This window comes from Lissotriton helveticus, chromosome 7 (genome assembly GCF_964261635.1).
Source record: "Lissotriton helveticus chromosome 7, aLisHel1.1, whole genome shotgun sequence".
Taxonomy (NCBI): Eukaryota; Metazoa; Chordata; class Amphibia; order Caudata; family Salamandridae; genus Lissotriton; species Lissotriton helveticus.
This window is the reverse complement of record NC_136068.1, coordinates 522,126,384-522,148,678: the sequence shown is the minus strand read 5'-3', so window position 1 is coordinate 522,148,678 and position 22,295 is coordinate 522,126,384. Positions and strand designations below refer to the sequence as shown.

At 44.4% G+C, this 22,295-nt stretch overlaps 1 protein-coding gene across 1 annotated transcript in view; it reads left to right on the top strand.

Moving 5' to 3' along the window:
• RNF112 (ring finger protein 112) overlaps nucleotides 1-22,295 on the top strand; it is a 224,447-nt gene that overhangs the window by 149,153 nt on the left and 52,999 nt on the right. The window contains exons 9-10 of the mRNA XM_078652573.1: nucleotides 1,489-1,575; nucleotides 13,271-13,391. Of these exons, the coding sequence (XP_078508699.1) occupies nucleotides 1,489-1,575; nucleotides 13,271-13,391 (208 nt within the window). The remainder of the gene's footprint in view (nucleotides 1-1,488; nucleotides 1,576-13,270; nucleotides 13,392-22,295) is intronic.

The window sequence follows — 22,295 nt, the reverse complement described above, 5'->3', positions numbered from 1 at the left end:
TCGTTTTACCCTGCTGCACCGAAAGAGGCATTCCTGGCCTTGTTATACCGGCCATCAATCACAGTGAGCCCCCACAATGCATTTCTTGCATTCAATGTGCTTTATAAACACAGCACGTTCACCTGACGGTTTTTAAAATAAACTAACAGTTTAGATTTCTGTTTTGCTTTTCTTTTTTTCCCAACATGGAATGCATTTTTAGGACGCATTTTCCTTGGTACTTAAAAACCGAAACATAAATCATTCCTGTTAGTTTATATACAAAAATAAACTCCCATCAAGTGACAGCATTCTGTTCAAATGCATCTGTAACAACATTAGCTATAAAGTGCCCGTCCTATATCTCGCCTCCTTATACCGGCCATCAATCACAGTGAGCCCCTGCAAATGCATTCCATGAGTTTTCTAAACACAATTTGGAATGCAACAGGTATCGCATTTGTGAGTGTTTAGCTATTGGCATTCTAAATGACAATGCCTTTTATTTATGTTTTAAAAACCAAAACATAAATAAAAAGGCATTATCATTTACAAAGCCAACAGCTCAAACTCTGGTAAATGCGAGACCTATTGCATTGCAAATGCTTGTTTAGAGTCTGTGCCTATCCTAGATTTGAATTGGTACAGTTTATTTTATATGTATCCAAGACAGTAGTTCATTTTCAGTTGATCTCGGTGCTCCTTTGCAAATTGTTGGGGGCGCTGGGTACGGATGAAAACAAAACGTCTTGTCCTGTCTGGAGCAAAAAGAATGGATGTGAAAAAATATTTATTTCATTTGTCACACCAAAATAAACCCTGATGTGTTTCTGCTATCATGTCCTTGATCACGGAATAATCATATAGTCCATTGTCACTCTTTAAGGTTTATTCAGAGTGGTATGCTTCATTTCATGTTTTTTACTCCGTGTTCATGGGAACTGCAGTTACTTTTCAGTTTGAGTGTGTAAAAGCATGCAAGAAAGTGTTACATGCAATTTTGAACATAATTTCCAGTATCTTTGTGAAAAAAGTGATTTCTTTAATTCATTGGTGTGTCACCTTCATGATGAAATTAGATACAATCATCCGTGGTGTTTCAAATTGTTATTGAAATCTTTGGTATCATTATTTCTTTTTTGAGAATTTCTTTCTACTTTATTTGTATGCATTTCCCCATTTAGTTTATCTTCATAAACATTCTTTTTTCAAGTTTTCTCATTTTCTCATCTATCATAGTTGATTTGATTTACCATGTCATAAAGATGTTCAGGATATTCATTTTATCTTCTCTTTGGTTGAAAATATACTTGATATGACTTTGTAATTTTACTTTCTCGAGTTATTCCTGCACCCAGTGGGCTGTTATTGTTTTTCACTTGCAGCAGGTATATTTACATTGCTGGTTTTATAGGCCTCGGGTTGCGCAGAATGTGAGTTAGGTGTGAGATTTGCTGTCCTAGAAACTGAAGCAACACTGATGCCACATTGTTTCCTTTTATGTTTCAGCATTTAGACATTCTGGTGAGAGACTGGTTTTACCCTCCTGTCTACGGAGTCCCAGGTGGTCAGAAATATATAAACACTGTTACAGAGGTAAGAATGTTGCTGTCGTCTTTGAGGTACTTAAATGCATCTCTGAAATACGTGTTGCATTGTTAGCGGGTCTTTAACTCTGTCAGTCAAGATGCCACCATAGGAGATGAAGGGATTTTTTTTAAATTGTTTTTATTAGCATGTGGCACAAGATTAAGGCACACCAAGCACTGTCGAAATGGTGCTACACAGGGCTGCAGTATGTCTGTTACAAATTCCATTGTGACAGTAGAATGATTGACTGCCCAAATCTGCAATATAAACAGTAAATAATAGGACAATAACAATACATATCCTATATTAAAGTAAAACAGCAGCAGAATAAATGAAGCAGCATGTCACCAGGGTTGAAAGCCCTCTCACGCACAACCCCCGAATAAGGCAGGGAGGAGGGGAGAGGGGTAAATGTGAGATGGGTTAAGGAGCAGGAGATGTAGGGGAAATCGCTATGGCCACAGCACATCAGACACATCCCCGGGGTCACTCGAATCACACATAGACTAAGTAACTGACCCAGAGTCCATGTCCCACACAAAGTTTGAACCATCGCTCCTGCCTCAGGTCCCCAGATATGCTGGGGGGGTTGGGGTGGGCTGTTGTCTTCTGACTAACGATCTAACATGCTCTCCCACTACTCTATCTCACGCTGAGCATGCTCATCCTTGCATATGCTCATAGTCGCCGCTCCTCAGCCACACCCCATTCTTGCATATCTTCCAGCCTTTTCTTGCTGGCCGGAGCCATGAGCTGCATCCAGTTGATGGCCAACTGTCGCTTGGCCAGCACCAGGCCCATGAGTGCAAACTTACGATTCTTGTGGGTCCCTCGTTTAGGTGTCAGGAGCACCCAAGTAACCAACCATGGACTGAGGACTCCACTGGCACGCGTGTGATTGCACATAATGTCTTTAAGACCTCGCCCCAAATCTCATGTAACTTGCTACAATCCCATGTGGCGAAAGGACACTGGAGCTGACCCACATCCGGGCATGCATTCGAACCAGCTTGATTGATTCTGTATAGATGCTGTGGAGTTTTAACTTCGTGTTACTTGATACTTCCCTAACCTGGGCAAATGTTCTCGTCAAGGCCCCATCAGTAAGAGGCTTTTTCAGAGCCTCTGCCCACCTCTCCCAACCTACTGACACGTGGATATTGGGATCACCTTTAAGAGCCTTATAAATACGTGAGATTAAGCCAAGAAGTGATAGAGGGACCAGTATTATCTGTAGTGTCTGAGCCTCCTCAGGCTTGGCTGGGAAATCGGTCCAGATCTTGCGAATCGTTCAGGATACCTTGGTGTATTGCAGGAACTGGCCTTGGTGAAGGCTAAACCCATCCTGAGCTGCTGCTATTGTGAGGAACATGCCGTTAAGATAGAGATCACCAGTGATATTAAAACCGACCATAAGCCATTGCTTCAGGCCCATCACAGATTGGATCTCACGAATGGGCTCCAGCCAACGAAGGAGCAGAAGTCTGACATAGGGGGCCCCATCTTAGTACCCACTTTACTGTATGGTCCCAGGCTGTTGCCACCTGGTGGACACTAAAGAAGTGATTGTCCGGAATACCCACCCCCATCATGAGGCACTGCTGGAGATCTGCTTTTGTTACACATGCGCCTAGTAGATTCTTCCCCATGTTCGGGCCATCAGAACACCACTGAGCCACATATTGTTAAAATACTTCAAAGTATTCTAGCTGTAGATCTGGCAGACCCAAACTCCCAGTTCTGTGTCTAGATTCAAAATGTTGAGTTTAACTCTGCTGCGCTTACCCACCCACATGAGGGACACTAGAAGACTATTAAGTTTAATGAAGGTAAACAGTGGGACATTATTTTTTTGAAAATGTCTTTATTCCAGTTGAACATTGTTACAGTCATATAATACCGGTCTCTCCAATTATCAAATCATTTTGCAGTAAGTCTGACTGCACAGTTAGCAGCATATGTAACAGTACACTTTTTATGAAAACGTCCCTTCGTGTACAACTCCCCCCCTCCCGGTTCCCTACAGCACTACACATTCTGCACATGATGTGATCCATAGGACAAGTCAAAACATTTCAAAACATCTGCGTATCGTACAGCACATAACGATCAACTCTCTGCGTATTCTGCTGACCTGGTGACTCGCACATTAGCGCTTACTGCTGATTGACTCTCTGCGTTACCTCCCCCTCCCTGCCCCATATTTACAAGTTCAGAACAGACTAATCCCATATTTCACAGTGGGCATTCCAGTGCCTTGAGGCATTAATCACGAAACGAGTCAGCACATAACTCAAAATCTGCCATCATTGTATCCCATTCTAGCGAAATGTATATTTTCCTCAGGCCTCGTCTTTCCTCCCTCCGTATTTCCGTACCTTCCGCCCTACCCCACCGCATCACCTCTTTATGCCATTCCTCCACTTCCGGAGGCCTTTCCGACTTCCAGCGCATCGTTAATAAGCGTTTCCCAAGCAGAAGTGCCAGATCAACAAAGCGGGTAGCTGCGCTCTTTTTCTTTTCTCTATGTCCTACCCCCAGCAGGCTATACAGTGGTGATACGTACGGTCTACCCGGGGCAACCGTCTCCAAGGTTTTGTCAATTGTTGCCCAGTATTAGCCGAGCCTCGGGCAAGTCCACAACATATGTAGCTGTCTGGCGTCTACCGCTGCGCACCTAGGGCATGTGTTCGCTGCGCCAGGGAACATGGTATGTAATTTGTGTGGAGTGAGATATGCTCTGTGTATGATCATCAGTTGGATGAATTTGAATTTCGGTTTACGTGAGACCCTCTTCGGAAACCTAAGGATCCGCTACCAGTCCTTATTCCCAATTACTTGACCAACATCACCCTCCCATCTGTCTCGTGTAGGCTGTAATGTGATCGCTCTACCATTTCGGATGCCGGCTGATAGCCATTTCGTCAGGTGGCTGCCCGACCCCATTAAATATTGCATTGTAAGGAGCGGGTTCACGGGTGGTTCCGTCCCATTTCGTGCCCATGTCGAAGCTATGTATTGCTTAATCTGTGCGTGTAGCAGAAAGAATGTGTCCGGGGTACTGTGTAGTCATGTGAAATCCGCGTGGGACATGAGAGCGTTCTCCGCCAAGAAATCACCCACTTGTATAACACCCGCTTGCTGCCAAGACCTGAGTTTCCGTTCCGACAACACACCGCTGCCCAGGGGGAGTCCCAGCTGCGGTATTGTGGGGGCATAGGACGACGCAGCAGTGGTATATCGGATCGCCTTTTTCCAGCACCTAATAGCCAGCTGCAGGAGGTACGGCGTGTCCCCCGGTACTTTAGCGTTTGGTAGTAGCAACCTGTGAATATCGCCCTTGGCTCTGTCGACCTCCGTCATGCCTAGTTCATGTAAGTTGCGCTGGAGCTGGCAAGCATAGCCATACGCAATCATATCTGGCGCTCCCATGCCGCCCCTGTCCGTAGGCAGCTGCAATTTAGCCAGACTGATGCGCCGTCTACCCGTGCCCCAGTACAATTCCGTAAGTAGCGTGTTCATAGTCTTGTAAAAACTCATCGGTATTAAAAGGGGCAGATTCGTAAAGAAATACAGTAACCTAGGCAACACCACCATTTTTGCGATTGCCACCTTCCCAGCTATCGACAGTGGAAGCGTATTCCAAAACTGTATTTGCGTTTTGAGTGCAGTAATTGCCTTACCCAGGTTACCATCCAGCAAATCACGGGCGTTTCGGTATACCTGTATTCCCAAATATTTAAAAGACGTTGTTGCCACTTGAAAGCTGTGGGGCTCGAACTCTATATGTGTGTTGTCCGAAGGGGTGTTAAAATAGAAGCCATAAGATTTGGAGGCATTTATCCCTAATCCTGATACGTCTCGGAAAGTATTAAAGATCATGGGAAGCGGAGCCATATCTGCTGACATAACATTAATGTATAAAATGATGTCATCGGCGTAGGCCGATGTGACATGGGGCACTGCGTTTCGCCATATCCCTTTGGCACCCGTCAGCGCACGGACTTTAATTAGTAAAGGCTCCAGAGCGAGTATAAACAGCAGTGGTGATAGTGGGCATCCCTGCCGCGTACCCTTCCTGATTTCAATTTGTTCCGAGATACATTTGTTAGTTCGAGCTCTCGCTGTGGGCCGAAGATACAACAGCGTCACCCAGTCGATGTATTTCTGTGGGATACCAAATTTGCCCAGAATCGCTACCATGTAATCCCATCTCAGGGAGCCGAAGGCCTGCCTTCAGTCTAGAAAGATGCATCCCTCTTTGTTGTGTCTCGTGCCTTCCAGCCCCAGCAATTGGCCTAGTCTCCGAAGGTTCAGAGCCGTGCTCCGGCCAGGCACAAAGCCGCAGTGATCAGAGTGTATCAGTGTAGGAATGTATTGGGATATGCGGGTCGCCAAAATCTAGCTAAGGATCTTGTAATCTGTATTCAGCAGCGATAGAGGTCTATAATTCTCAGGCTGTAGTGCATTCCTGCCAGGTTTCAGAAGGGAGACTATTAGTGCCTGCAAAGTTGTGGGAGGCAGAGCGCGGGTTTCCATCGATACGTTGTACAGTGTGTGTAAGTGCGGGGATAAGATATCAATGTATGTGAGGTAAAACTCGGCCGGTAGACCTTCCGTCCCGGGAGTCTTGTTTCACGGCAGCGCCTTAATGGCTTGTCTGATTTCAGCCACAGTTATGTTATGTGCTAAAGCTTCCCGCTGCGCTGCCGTGATTTCTGGAATGGTGACGTCCGTTAGGAACGACTCCAGTGCCGTGGTCGTCAGTGGCGGATGCGGGCCATATAAACCTGTGTAATAGTCTTTGAATGCCTTGTTAATTTCTAGCTGTGTCTGCACTATCATCCCTGCTCCGTCCCTCACTTCCACTATTGGGGTAATCGGCGGGATATCTCGTACTATTCGAGCCAGTAATGGACCAGATCTGTCCGCCTGTGTATGCTGTCTGTGCGTGTATTCCTTGTAGTCTATTACACGGAGTTCCTCCAGCAATTCTGCATGTTGTATATGTGCTTCTTGAAGCTGCGTGAGGCCGCCCTGCGCACCCGCAGCCTCATTTTCTAACATAGCCAATTTACCCTCCACTTCCTTTAGCCTTCGTAATATTAAAGATTTAACGCCCACTTTTGTGCTCATTGCTCACCACGTATGGTCACCTTAAAGGCGTCCCATTCACTTTGGCGGGACCCAGATGTGTTAGCGTTTTCTTCAAAATATTTCGTAATGGCGTCCGATACTGCCGCCCTGAATACCTGATCCTCCAACAGTGTGGGGGATAATCTCCAGGTCGGTATTGGAGTAGGCAGTCTCCCCCATTTCAACACCAGTTCTACCGGATTATGATCCGACAAAGTTTTGCCCATATGCATAACTGAATCAATGGAACCTGTCAATGTAGTAGAGCAAAGGAATCGGTCTATCCTCATGTGTAGTTTATGTGGTGGGGAGTAAAACGTGTATTCTTTGTGAGTTGCATATTTGGTACGCCATGTGTCCGCCAAATCCCACCCAATCGCCCAGCGTGATTCCTACTACTGTTTCCTACTCTCTGTCGCATGCAAGGGAGGATGGGACCTGTCTAGAGTCAGGTCTAGCGCCGCATTACAGTCACCAGCCAAAACCCACACGTGTTCTGACCAATCTGACTGTATCCTGCTGATAGTATCGAAGAATTTGGACTGCTCCGTGTTGGGAGCATAGAGGCTACCTATTACCACCAGTGAACCATCCAGCAATCCCTTCACAAACACATAGCGCCCTTCTCTATCTACACGGTGTTCCAAGGCTTTAAAGGGGACCGTGTGTTTTATCCAATTATCCGCCCCCCTGGAGAACGTCGAATAATCAGTAGCATATAACTGTCATTCTACTTCTTAGCCATCTTAGAGCCCTCTGCACTATTCAAATGGGTTTCTTGTATGCATGCTATTTCAACATTGCGCCTGGGCAGCTGGGCCAGTACCCTGTGCCTCTTGTGCACTGACCCTAAACCTCTTACGTTCCACGTGCAGAGTTTGTAGGTGTTAGTTGTTGACATGGCCATGTGCGCGACTGTCGTGTGGTCTCGTCCTGTCCTGTATTCCATGTGGTGATGTATAATGGGTATTGTGCATGTTCATAGTGCTTAACTTCCCAACTTTGAGGTCCTGTCTACCTAACTGTCCAGGACCAAACCTCAGTACCCAACAGGGGTGAACATACAAAACCATTTTGCCTATGCTAGGGGGGGTGCGCTCCTGTCACCCTACTCAGAAGTTGTTAACAAGAGTCTCAGTACATTGTGCCCTATGAGCTACATGTGTCCCTTGCTGTGTAACCCCAATGCAAACATCCTTACAGGCATGTATATACATTACCACCCCACCGTTAGCCTAGTCCATGTGTCAGAATTCGTTTGCCATCTGACAATTCTGACAATTCCTGATAATACTCTGACAAATACTTCTAGTGGCTCAAGAACCACTAGAAGTACAAAGAATCTTCTTCTGAAACCTCGTAGATTCCGGAAGGAAAAAACATATAAGCGTTCATTCTCAGGAATGGCACCCAGGATCTGGAATTCACTCCCTCCAGAAACCAGACTTATCACCTCCACTACATTCTTTAACAAAAAAAGTGAAAGCTATCCTCATGGCTAAATTCACGTGAACTTGTACCTTACTTTGGAACTATTTGAGACTCCTCACTATTTGTAATATTCGTTTTTCAGACTGTCTATTTGTATTATTGGTTTAACTGATTGTTTATGCTCCCTCTTGTATCTACCCTATTTTGCTACTCACTTACTGCCTTCAACTATCCTTCGCTCAAAAGCTTGTTACTTGCTCTCTTGTTTCTCCTACCCCTTGTTGTAAAGTGCTCTGATATCTGCAAAGACCATGTTCGCGCTATATAAAACTCTCAAATAAATAAATAAATAAATCTGTGCCGTGATGCGCGGGAACAATTGCAAGCTAGTGTCTGAATCAGAGGCCAGCGTATGCGAGCTGGCCTTGCTGGCCGTTCCGGTTCTGGTCTGGGCATCATGAGCCGCCAAAGCGTCCGTCGTCAGCAGTGACGATCCCTGGGTCCTCCTCTCACCCACTCCTGCAGAGGCTCCGCTTGTGCCAGAGTTCTTGTCTGCTGTATCCTGTGTGACCTTCCGTGGATCTGAAACGCTAGCCGCGGCATCTCCCGGCATATTATCCAAAGGATCTTGTGTTAATCCCGTCGAGAGTGCCACTTCGATCCATTCCGATGCCGCCTCCGGCGTGTCGAAGAAGTAGGTTTTGTGATTATGGATAACCTTCAGGCGCGCCGTAAAGAACAGGGCATATTTTAGATTGCGTTCTCTCAAAGTGCGTTTCACTCCCAGGAAGGAGGACCTGGCCTCTGTACAGCAGGGGTGAAGTCCGGGTATATTGACACCGTTTTGTCCTCGTAGCGTAATGGGGCCTTCCCCCGTGCCGTCTTGAGGATTGCATCTCTGTCTTTGTAATGCAGAATTCGGGCTATTAGCGGACGTGGAGGCGCTCCTGGCTTTGGCGGTTGCGGGGGCATTCTGTGGGCGCGCTCCACACTAAACAGCGGGGTGAGGTCCTCGGGTGCAACAATCATTTTCAGCCAGTCTTCTACAAACTGCGTCGGGTTGGTCCCCTCGCTGCGTTCCGGCACGCCAAGGAGGCGTACATTATTGCGGCGTGATCGGCCCTCCGCGTCGTCCACTCTGTCCCGCAGCCCCTTTAGTTGTCGCTCAAGGGCCTCGATTTTCGTAGAGTGTTCCGTTGACTGCGGTATTAAGTCATCCAGAGCCAGTTTATGTTCTGTGACTTTTCTTGCCAACTTACTGTGATCGGCCTTCAAAAGAGACAGACCCGTAGACATAGTGTCTATTCGAGATTCCAGAGCTTCCCTAGAAGCCCTAATTTCAGTCAGGATCAGGTCTAGCTTAGCCTCCTGTGAGTCCATACCTGTCGGCGGTATTACTTCGTTGTTGGAGGACGCCAGGGGGTCCTCAGAGGCGGCAGAGCGCAGCGTAGCATGCACCGCAGGGTCTTGGCGTCTGCCCTTGTTACGGACCATGTTGTGGCCTGTGTTGGGACCCGGGTAGGGCCCTCGTCGACACGCGCTATCTCCTCTGCACCACCGGCCGTCCGAGGGGTTCAGTCTCCTCCTGTACTACGAGCAGCCACTGAAGAGCAGGAGGTAGAGTGTAGCAAACAGTTCAGCAGCCTTCCGTATGTGCTTATTATTGAGGCGGCACTCCCAGGGGCCCACGACAGTGCAGCAACGGCCAGAAGGACAAGTCACTGAGCAGGGCCGCGGGGCAATGCCGACACCACCGGGCCTAACCTATGCGACAAGATTAGCATAGAGAAGCTTTTTGGAAACACCAGTCCAATCCCTATTCTCTGGAGGATTTCGCAACCGAGGGTGTCAAATGCCCTTTCGACGTTTAAGGCAACTAACGCTGCCTCTACCTTAGTATCCATGACTGAGTGTAGCACATGGGGCAATCTTCATAAATTAATTTGATTTCACCATCCTGGCATGAAGACACACTGGTCATCGTGCACTAAATGAGTGACCATGACCAACAACCTAGTGGCGAGAGCCTTCGCAAGGATTTTAGCATCCACTGCCAACATAGACAGGGGTTAATAAGAGCTGGTATCCGAAAGGTCTCTACCTGGCATGAGGAGCATAAGAATCTGTGCTTCACGCATGGACTCTGGTAACATCGCCTCCTAGAACGTCTCGAACAGTCTTGGGAGGAGTAACGCAGAATACGCTTGATAATATTCCACTGGGCCCGGTGACTTGCTGCGCACCATCTCATGGACTGCTTCCTTCAGCTTTTCCACCGAGAGCTCCCCCCCCCCCACTCCCCCCAGGCCTACCGTCTGCTTGGCTGTGAGTAGAGAGAGTGGTAGGGGGATCCAAGAAGCTGCATGCCCCTGGTAGTCGCTTAACTCCCATCGCCCCATAAATTGTCGTGAGGGGGTCGCGCAGGAGGAGATTAATCGTGGGCTGTGTCCCTGCAAGGGTGCTATCCAGGCGCCTCAAGGAGAGAATCACCGGGGCGGGCGTTCCCTTTTAAGTAACCATGCCAGTAAGTGTCCCAACTTGTCACCCTCACGACGCAAAAACTGATAATCCAGCCAAACTACTCTGTCCAACCTATCCCAGGTCTCCTCCACTGCCCTCCAGGCTGTCAACAGCGACTCTCGCTGGTTCCCTAATGCAAGGGCATCGCACTGAAGGATCATCAACTGCTGTTCCTCCTCCAGCTGTTGCGCCTCTTGGCAGCATCTGGTGCCACTAATACGGGACAGACACTCACTGCTTTCTGCGCATCCCACTCAACTGCCCTGTGTGCTGTGGAGGACCAGTGAGAGTCAGAATAACTGCCTGTCACGGTCCTAAGCTCCTCGTGAAACAGCAAGTCAGTGAGTGCCTCCAGGCATAGATGCCACAGGGGGCACTAAGGGTCTGTTATCACCTATCCCCGACTCTAGTAGTTGCGGTGCATAGTCTGAGAGGAATTTGCCCACTATCTGCATTTGCACTGTTGAAGTGGCAATATCCTCTGTTGCGTCACTAAGAATCTGTCGAGGTGACTATGTTGTGTGTTGAGACATAAAGTGTATTCCCTAACAGCAGGGTGCGTTGTGTGGCAGACATCTAGGCTGCCTCTCCGGGCCATCACTTCGCTCAGTGCAGCTGCCATATTAGGCTTTGTTCCTTGTTTTGGGGGTGTTGATCCCTGCTACCATCCAACACATGGTTGTAATCTCCAACCCAAAGTAAGGGGTCCAAGGTAAAGGGAGAAGCCCTCACTCCAAGTCTAACTGGAATGCCCCATCATCCGAGTTTGGTGCATATGCATTCAGCAGGCACACTTCACGTCCATGTAGAACGCCACACACCAGAAGGTATCAACCTCCCACTTCAGCCTGAAAGCACCACATCTGGAAAGGAACCTGGCGTGCAATCCATATGGAGACTCCAGGGGCATAGTTAGAGTAAGTAGCGGAGTAAAACTGTCCCCTCCATTTCCGCTGCACCTTCTGGGCTTCACTGTCCAATAGGTGTCTTTCTTACAGCAGAGCAGTATGTATCCCCTGTCGTCTAAATTGTGTGTGAACCCTGTACTGCTTAACAAAGGAGCTGAGCCACTGCACATTCCAGGTCACCACCCTAAAATGTGTTGCCATATTATGAAGTAACCTACTATACCTCGCCCACTTCACTCCACTCCATCACTCATCACTTTGCCACTGCTGCAACAGAAAAACATACCAAACAGAAACAAAAACAGCCCCTCCCTGCCACTGGGTAAACACTCCAGAACAACACGTCTCGCAAATCACCGGAATCCTGCAACACCCACCCCAACAAAATATCTACTCCAGCAGAAACGTCCCATCACAAGCTGCTCTCGGTGTCCAGTCAACTCACAACGTTAGTAATATCGGTGTGGAGGCAGAGCTCGGCGGCTGCACCGCAGTCTCCACCACCACTCAGTCTATCCCTATCCACACACCAGTCACACTCACACACAGTCATGGCTAGGTTAGGCAGCAGCATGGCTGTAGGTAAATATGAAATAGTCGGTGTCTCAACATGGAACCCTGGGGCAGTAGACTGTCTATCTTGAGTCAAGTGGAAATAAAAGTAAAATTTTCACCTGCTGCTCCTGATCTACAAGAAAAAAAACTGAGCTTTTTCAGTGCTGCCCTGCCAGGTTGTGGCTTTCTCTGACAATTGGCAAAGGAAGGTACCAAGGGCCTAGGAAGAAAAAGGAAAAAAATCTTGATTGGTTGATCTCAAGGAAATAATAAAGAATATCCTGTGTCCTTTGCATATTTGGGGGGATTTTGTGTAGTGCTGCATGTTGCATACAAATTCTTCAGAGCGCTGCTTGTGAATACGAATCTGGGAGCTGTGATGAGGAAGTTGGAAACCAATTGGCATCTCGAAGTTCCCAGAACTGTGTTCTTCACTCATTGGGTCAAATTGAAAAGGCTTTAGATGTGGGTAGTGCTGATCGGAAAACTGTTAGAGAAACAAAAACTAGACTCCACACAAAAAATATATTTATTGTGTTAAATTCTCAAACTTGGATTGCGGCTCAGTTTGAAAGAACTACCTGATGTTGAAGAGTAAAGAGGAATCCAAACTTTTACTCTCATCTATGTTCCAGTGCTTGATTTTGTTGGTGTCTGTGGGTGCTGGATTTGGGGAGTTAAAAATAGAAACAGTGGTCTGCTAATTAATCAAATATCAAGGTATTATGTATCTTAAAAACCATGTTAAATGTGAACACCATATTAAAACATGTGAAAGTGGAAATATTTTAAAAGTAGGTAACAAACCTTTAAAGTTTCTTTTGAACACCCTGGACATGAAAATGTGTACATTACTAAACGTTGTTTTTAAATTTTAAAATGATCATGAACTGGATGAAGCTATGAAGAAGTGTATTTTTTAAGTATTTTTCAACTTGAATATTTTGGTCTACTGTGTTGTTTGTTTGTGTGGACGCTATCTTTAATCTAACATATTTCATGGTAACATTAAACATTTCTTGGTGTTAATCTTAAATTCATCGAAGAAATATCAGTCTCATCTTTGTCAGCAAAATAAATTATACATAGAAAAATATATGAAAGTCGTGGTTCCTTCTAATGTGATTTCCTTATTTTCTTTTGCTTTTCAGCAGCTGCAGAGTGCCTCCAAGTACCCCAGAGCTCTGAACATCCTAAAGAATAGATCTTGCTGTTACTTGATGCCTTTTCCGGGCAAGAAGATTGTAATTGGAAGCACAGGGACTCTGCACGGTAGGCGTACTGTGGCCCAATCCATTTTGTTGCCAAGTGCACGAAACTAGTCATTTTTAGCATTAAGATTTGCACAAATCCCTGCCATACATGAACTCCCTCGCCATCCACTCATGGGGTTAAAGGTCAGTTGAGACGAGAGGCATTATGTCTGCTACTTGAAAGACACTTGCACAACATTAGCTTGGTGGCCACAGTGAATGGTGGCAAGTTAAAGGTGGTTGCCCTTGATGCTTGTTTATTCCCAGGCTAAACACACCTCAAAGAGTACACTTTCACCTTCACACATACTGCGAATACCATTTACTTCATCACCGTACATAAGGCAGCTCTGCGCAAATTGTCACAATCGCTGTTTGCCTCACATGATCATTATGCAAACCTATTGCAAAGCACTATTGCTGACAGACACAATAACACCACCAACACATCGCAACACAAATCTCATCCTTCCAAATGTACTTCAGCTATCTTGCCAAAGATTGAAGCGGGGAAATGGCACAATAAATTGGTAGCCATGAGCTTCATTACCCATACTTCCCCACACCCCCAGCGCCATAAATTCACTTGTAGAGAACAACACGCGGACATCCCTTTCTCACCCCTTTAAAAAAAATATGGCAGCTTCCTGAGCAATGGTCCAAAACAAAACAGGCACCTGTAGCCAATCACACACACGCAGAATGCGTTCCCTCCTTCAACAAAAACATAATCCTTCCATTATGCTCCAGACTAGACTCGCCCGATCAGCATTCTTATTTCACAGACATTGACAGCCTCATAAATAATCTGCCCTCAACTTGTTTACAATCAAAGACCCCTGGCTACCTGTAGCTTCTTTTGCTTCTGTTCTATGATCCTATATTCATTAGCCCTTAGGAAACAGGGGCAACTTGTCACAAGAAGCATCCTTCATTTCACAGTAGTTAATGTTCTCACTTCCAGGCCTACATTGTCATTCATTTGTAGCAACTGTCAATATGTTCCAGTTTTCAGACTTCACCACCTTGCTGAACTGATATAAATGTGTGTTTTATACAGATATGTGGCCCTGTCCTGTCACCTCTGTATAATAGGAATGCACAGCCCCTCTGTTGCCCATAGATGCACTACCCATTCATATGTGCTCTTGTTCCATGTATTCCAGGCCAATACAGATGTTGCTTCCAGTCCTGAACTTTTGTGTGATAAGTTAATGCAGTCTGAGTGTTGTAGTATTGTTTTGCTTCCATTTAACGAATCAGACTAACACACCTGAAACAATGGTTTATAGGTGAAAAGTTTAGGACTGGAAACCATTTTGGTAATCCCCTTCAATGAGCTGGTTACCCTAATTACAGGACAAGGTTGTGCAACCTTAAGGTTTTGTGTACTAAATAGTATGGATCCAAACTCCTGAGACAAAATGATAACGTTTCTTTTGACATGTTAAAACAGATGTAGGCAAGGCTAAAGCAGCCCACACAACTCTTATGGGAAGGGTGGCAATATTACTGTAACTCTGGGGTTCAGCACTTCTAACTCTGGGTACCACAGTGCCTGCTTCAGCCCTTCCAGTAAGGTCCCATCCTTATTATTCTCACAACCACTATAAGTAATTAGTTAAAGGGGATAACTAACCACATCAAATATTTAGCACAGTTCTTCCCAGGGTGAGCCGGCAAAGTCACTAAATTAACCTGAGATCAAACACCTGGTAGACATCGTACAGAGAAGAAAGGCTCCACTTAGGGCAACGTGTGACTGTTTTAAGCCGAAGCAAAATGACAAAAAACGAATAAGGGGAACCGGAGATGTGAATTTTTAAATGTTTTGGGTAGCAATAGCACTAAAAAGCTCCAATGAGAATAGTTGTGGTAGACCAAGACCTACTCACAATTTGAGACTGACCATGATGGAGCACGGGTCAGATAGACCAACCAGTTTCATCCTGGTCAAAGATTTTCACACTGACTTAGTTCAACTGCACAAGTACATTTCTAAGCCTCAGGTCAGGGGAGGCATTTTGAGACTTGCAAGGTGTCAGCCAGAGACTAACAGCAGGGTCCAGTCCAGGGCCAGTGGCCAGTAGCCACCTGGGTGCATCCAGGAAAAGGCCTATTGCTGCTTGTTATGGCCCTGAGGCTTACTCTGAAGGTCAGCCAACTTACCCTTGGAGTACTTCTTTGTCCCGGGTACAAGGGGAGCAGGTCCAGTCCAGTTCTTCTGTGCTACTCTCAGGTCACAGACAGCAGTTCCAGTCCTTTTCTGTTCTTCCTTGGGCTCAGAAAGTGTTTTGAAGTGGGTGCCGGCAGGTGCCACATTTATTTACTCCTGGCACTTGCTAGTGGGTCAGGGTGACTCCTGGTCCCTCCATAACCAAGGAAGTAAAAGTTGCTGGGGCGATCCCGGCCCATTTTGTGAGTAGTTCCTATTTGCATCACTGCAAATAGGTCCGCGGTGCCATTTTTCAGTGCAGTTTCAAGATGGCAAAAGTCTTCTGATGCACTAAACTCGGGCTCTAATATATATATATATATATGAGTGTAGAGTGTACTATGGTAATCCTAGTGTCCTCCCACATCTAACACTAAAATCTGGTTTGAGGCAGGCACTGTATCCATAACATATCCAGAGACTGAAGTGTGGTAGGACAAAAGCTGGGCCTTCCAGCAACTGGACAGTGGATATTAAAGAATAGTCTTAGCATTCTATTCTCTTTCAAGTGCGCCATATGCCAGCAGACCTATTAAGTGGAATTTGGCACAGGGATTTCAAAAGGAGGCCCCCAGCCTCCCACTGAGCTCAAAGAAGTCATTCCTATCAGCTCATGTCAACCTACCAATCCGAGTGATCTATTGTGTATCTGATGAGAGGACTTTCGTATCTATTCAAAGGTTAATCCCTGTCTGGGAGAAGCTGGAAAGCCAATGCAAATTATCTTCCAGGAACTTTAGGCAGGGAAAAGGTAACTTTTTAAAACTTTTTTTTTTTAAATATTAATTAAAAACACGACCTTACCATAGAATTGGAATTTTAATAACTAATTAAAAATAATTATGTTTGAGGCATATGTGACTTTGATGCACATGCTGTGCATACTTCCACCATCTAGAGTTGGGTCCTGATTTGTACAAGTATTTTTTCTTCAAAGAAGTCTTCGAGTCGCAAGACAAAGTGACTCCTCTTGGTGGTAATGCACATGGGCATTGACTCCTTCTTAGATTGTTTTCTTTCCGCCATCCGGTTTTGGACGTCTTTTTTAGAGCTCTGGTTCTCTTCGGTTTGCTGTTTATTTCTACACTCGTCATTATTGTTTCGATCACATTTCCATCATTGTGTAGGAGAAAACGTTTGCCTGTCTATTAAACGTGCTCCACTCACGGTCTTCAGACCTACTCTTCATATCATCAGCTTTGACTAAGAATGCACTGCTAATGCTACATACTCCATTTTGTGTCTGCCCCAACTGCCACACGAAGTACCCGAGATCCAACCTCCATCAGGTTTGCAACCTATGATTGTCTCCAGATCATTAAGGGGCAGACTCTGAAGCCTGCCAATACTTTCGATCGAAAAAGACTTTGGGGGGCCATTGTGTGGATCGCAGAGCGATGCAGCTCAGCACCATAGAAGAAACACCCAACCTCTTTGGGCAACAAGATGTTGAGGAGGAAGAGGAAGAGCTCCATGAGGCCTTAGTCGCTGAGGAAGAGGCCTTTTCCATCCAGGACTTCGACTCCGACCTTGAGAATACAGGATCTTGCTCTGGGTAGCATATCGGGAGTGCCCATGCCCCTATTCAACTGGCCAAAAGACACTCCGTTCCAGTCGATTATACTGCTCTTAGGTCACCACTACCAACAGGGGATGTATGACGTTACAACGCATACTTTTATAACGCCTACCTTTACATCGTAAGTTTTACAACGCATACCATTACAACGCATAATGCTTTTGGGCGCTGGATAGTGAATAGTTTAATTTACTATTCCAACTCCAGTCCCCGTGGATAGTAGGGAAGGTTATTTGATAGTAAATTAACCTATTCCCTATCCTAGAGTGCCCCCCAGAGCAATGCGTTGTAATAGTTCGCGTTGTAAAAGTTGCGTTGTAATGGTAGTTCGTTGTAAAAGTTTTGTTGTAAAGGTTGTATACACCAACAGGCCATGGTAAGCCACCCTGACCATATCCTACAGATGCCCTGCCCACGCAACCAAAGGCAAAGCCCAAACCATTCCTTTCTGCACCGAGACTCAGACTGAGGTGACCATCTGCCTCCTCGGCTCCGAGAACACCGTCCTTGACCGCTTTGGCTCCGAGCAACTCCGCACCCAAATAAAAATCTGTTTCGGTACCGAAAACGTCCACATCTCCACCAAGGTTGCCTTTGGAACCAATCCTTCAAACCATGCAGGAGCGGCTTCACCCTAAGCAGAAAAAACTACTTACACACCCTCTGACTGTCTGTATTTTCGCTAAGGTTCGACAGCCGGTGCCCCACCCATTTAAGCAGTGGCCCTCTTTTGAAGAGAAAATAAAGTGCTGTCAATTGAAAATTGATTGCATCCCTTAGGGCACTCTTATGTTGGAGGATTTCAAACCTCTATGTTTCCAAAAAACAATCTTCGTAAACTTTTGCAAGTTGGTGGATACTTTTATTAATCCAATATAAGCATTAAAGTATGTTTTCCCACATACTGAATTTTCTTTATGAAATCAATGTTTTATTTACTCCAGCTCCAATGCATTTCGGGCCGATGCCCTTCATCTGGGAGCATCTAAAAAAAAAACGACATGTGAAAACACCTAAGTATGATGTTCATACTGTTTCAAACAAAGCAAACAACTAAGTCTATAAAGAGTGCAAACATATAAATGATGAAACATGTTTTTTCTCAGTGACTGGGGTTTTAACAAGTGAACAAACACTCTAACCATGTTGTAAGGTGAAAGTGAAGGGAACGGTTTAAAAGCGAGTGAGGCATAAACTGTGATGTTACATGAAAATGCGATAACGAAGTTAAGCAAAACGGACTGTTCTTAGACAAAAGTTGTTAACAAATGTGGCTTGTGGTAAACAAGCGCATAATGCTGCTAATGTTAAACGCAGCGCTATCGTGTGCGGGTTTGCTCAGCTTTGAGTCGAAACTTACTTTAGGAGAAGATCAAGTGTGTTCTCACTGGGTCACGGGAACGCTTAGGAATAACGAGTGAAGCTAATGCGGAAGCATAAACGGGCTCAGAGTGCCGGTCACGTGACCGGGAACATGGACTTAAAAATGGGACTGGGGGTTCTACATGATATGCGCTACAGAGCGTATCTAAATGTAAATGCACAGATATATACGTATATACAATAAATAATAAAACAGAATATATAATGACAAAAAAATTATTTTAGGTGCCTAATACTATAACAAGGAAACTGTCCAGAACTGATGTCCCCACAACAGGGGGTTGTTATAGGTAACAAGAAAATTCGATCCGTTCATTTAAACTATATGGTTTCATGGATTGAAGTCTATAGATCCAGTAGTTTTCTCTTTGAAGTAAAAATTTGTTGTTATCACGTCCTTCAACTTTATCGATGATTTCTAAAATCATGTACTTGAGTTGTGAAACAGAATGTTTCATATCATTGAAATGACCTGCTACAGTCGATTTTTGATTGTTAGTGCGGATGTTGGATTTGTGTTCATTGAGACGTAATTTGATTTTACGTTCTGTTTTCCCAACATATGTCTTACCACATGGACATTTTAAAAGATAAACAACGTTGCTGGTGTCACAGGTGGCTGTGACATGTAAAGAAATTTCATGACCTTTCATCGGGTGTATTAACTTGTTGCTGATGATTGTGTTGTTGCAATTGTTACAATTATTGCACGGTCTTGTTCCTCTTGACACTGGGTTGATGGTTTTGGTTTGCTTAAGGATTTCTCCCATATTTTTTCCTCTCGTATAAGCAAACAACGGTTGAGATTTGAACATGTCTTTGAAATCCGTTTCTAATTGTAATAGCGGCCAATGTTTCAGTACAATGTTCCTAAATGTCGTGCTCACATTAGAAAATTTGGAAACAACGACCATGCGGTCACTTTTAGGTTTTGATCTGGGTTTGAGTAGAATTTCTTGCGGTTGAGTGATTTGATCTGATTTTTAGCAGTTTCCAATATCTGATTGGGATATCCTCTTAAACGAAATCTGTCAGTCATCTCCTCAATGCGAGTTTCAGCCACAATGGGATCCGATGTTATGCGCTTCACTCTAAGTAACTGACACTTGGGTAGATGTTTTTTTAAGGATGCCTGGTGAAAACTGGTATAATGTAAAACATTATTGCGATCTGTAGATTTTCGAAATATGTCTGTGTTAATTTTGTTATCTTAAGTGTAATACGGACATCCAAAAAGGTAATGGTTTCTGGTTCAATGTTCCATGTGAATTTGATACGATCGTTGGCAGTGTTCAATGCAATGAGAACTCTTTCCAAACTTTCTCTGGTATCTTTCAACAAAATAAACAAATCGTCGATAGAGCGTACGTACATTTTTAGATGTCTACTCCGATCTGGATTGAACCATAAGTTAGTTTGCTCGAACTCGCCCATGTAAATGTTCGCGTAGACTGGAGCTGCGTAATTGCCCATGCTGGTGCCCACTAATTGCAAATACCAGTCGTCTTGGTGTTTGAAATAGCTCTGATATAATGTAAAGGTTACTAATTCCATCAGGAAAACTTTCGTTGGTTCATCCAAATTTAATTTCAAAATGGCTTGTTCCATGGCCTCGAGGCCTCGTGCATGTGGAATGGATGTGTATAGGGCACTGACGTCGAAATATTGGCCGCTATTACAATTAGAAACTGATTTCAAAGACATGTTCAAATCTCAACCATTGTTTGCTTATACGAGAGGAAAAAATATGGGAGAAATCCTTAAGCAAACCAAAACCATCAACCCAGTGTCAAGAGGAACAAGACCGTGCAATAATTGTAACAATTGCAGCAACACAATCATCGGCAACAAGTTAACACACCCGATTTCTTTACATGTCACAGCCACCTGTGACACCAGCAATGTTGTTTATCTTTTAAAATGTCCATGTGGTAAGACATATGTTGGGAAAACAGAACGTAAAATCAAATTACGTCTCAATGAACACAAATCCAACATCCGCACTAGCAATCAAAAATCGACTGTAGCAGGTCATTTCAATGATATGAAACATTCTGTTTCACAACTCAAGTACATGATTTTAGAAATCATCGATAAAGTTGAAGGACGTAATAACAAGTTTTTACTTCAAAGAGAAAACTACTGGATCTATAGACTTCAATCCATGAAACCATATGGTTTAAATGAACGGATCGAATTTTCTTGTTACCTATAACAACCCCCTGTTGTGGGGACATTAGTTATGGACAGTTTCCTTGTTATAGTATTAGGCACCTAAAATAATTTTTTTGTCATTATATATTCTTTCTGTTTTATTATTTATTGTATATATGTATATATCTGTGCATTTACATTTAGATACGCTCTGTAGCGCATATCATGTAGAACCCCCAGTCCCATTTTTAAGTCCATGTTCCCGGTCACGTGATCGGCACTCTGAGCCCGTTTATGCTTCCGCATTAGCTTCACTCGTTATTCCTAAGCGTTCCCGTGACCCAGTGAGAACACACTTGATCTTCTCCTAAAGTAAGTTTCGACTCAAAGCTGAGCAAACCCGCACCCGATAGCGCTGCGTTTAACTTTAGCAGCATTATGCGCTCGTTTACCACAAGCCACATTTATTAACAACTTTTGTCTAAGAACGGTCCGTTTTGCTTAACTTCGTTATCGCATTTTCATGTAACATCACAGTTTATGCCTCACTCGCTTTTAAACCGTTCCCTTCACTTTCACTTTACAACATGGTTAGAGTGTTTGTTCACTTGTTAAAACCCCAGTCACTGAGAAAAAACATGTTTCATCATTTATATGTTTGCACTCTTTGTAGACTTATTGTTTGCTTTGTTTGAAACAGTTTGAACATCATACTTAGGTGTTTTTACATGTCGTTTTTTTTAGATGCTCCCAGATGAAGGGCATCGGCCCGAAATGCATTGGAGCTGGAGTAAATAAAACATTGATTTCATAAAGAAAATTCAGTATGTGGGAAAACATACTTTAATGCTTATATTGGATTAATAAAAGTATCCACCAACTTGCAAAAGTTTACGAAGATTGTTTTTTGGAAACATAGAGGTTTGAAATCCTCCAACATAAGAGTGCCCTAAGGGATGCAATCAATTTTCAATTGACAGCACTTTATTTTCTGTTTACTCATCCCTCGGGGAGAGGACGACACCTTAGGAGCACCTACTTCAAATATTGAACTTGTCTTTAACTTTGGCTATACCAGCTGTGCACTTGTCCTCTTTTGAAGAGGCCATAGATTTACCAGTGCCTACTAAAACAAGCATTGGCATAGCCAATACGTCTCGCCTTTGGGACCTTATAAGTGTTTAGCCATGCAACAGTTGATGTTGTTGCACCAAGGATATTGTGCTGCATAACTAAATACTTTTATGTTCTGAAAGGCGAGCCGTATTGTCTATGGCAATGTTTTTATAGCATAACTATGTTTCTAAACACTACTACAAAGTAATGAATTGTCTGCTACTTAAAAATCTTGTTCTAGCTTTTTTGCTTAAAAAGCAAACGTGGAACAGCTTTACAATTAGTTTCAATGCTAAAGTAGCCTTAAGGCTAAACATACAAAATGTACCTTCTGAGCAATGTGCAGTAATATTTTTTTAGCATACATAAAACACCCAATTAGAGCTTGGTAGTTTGGAATTTATTTTTGAACTATTGACATTGCTAATATGTGTTGTTTTTTTGGCACCTTATAAGTGTGTAACCAAAGATATTGG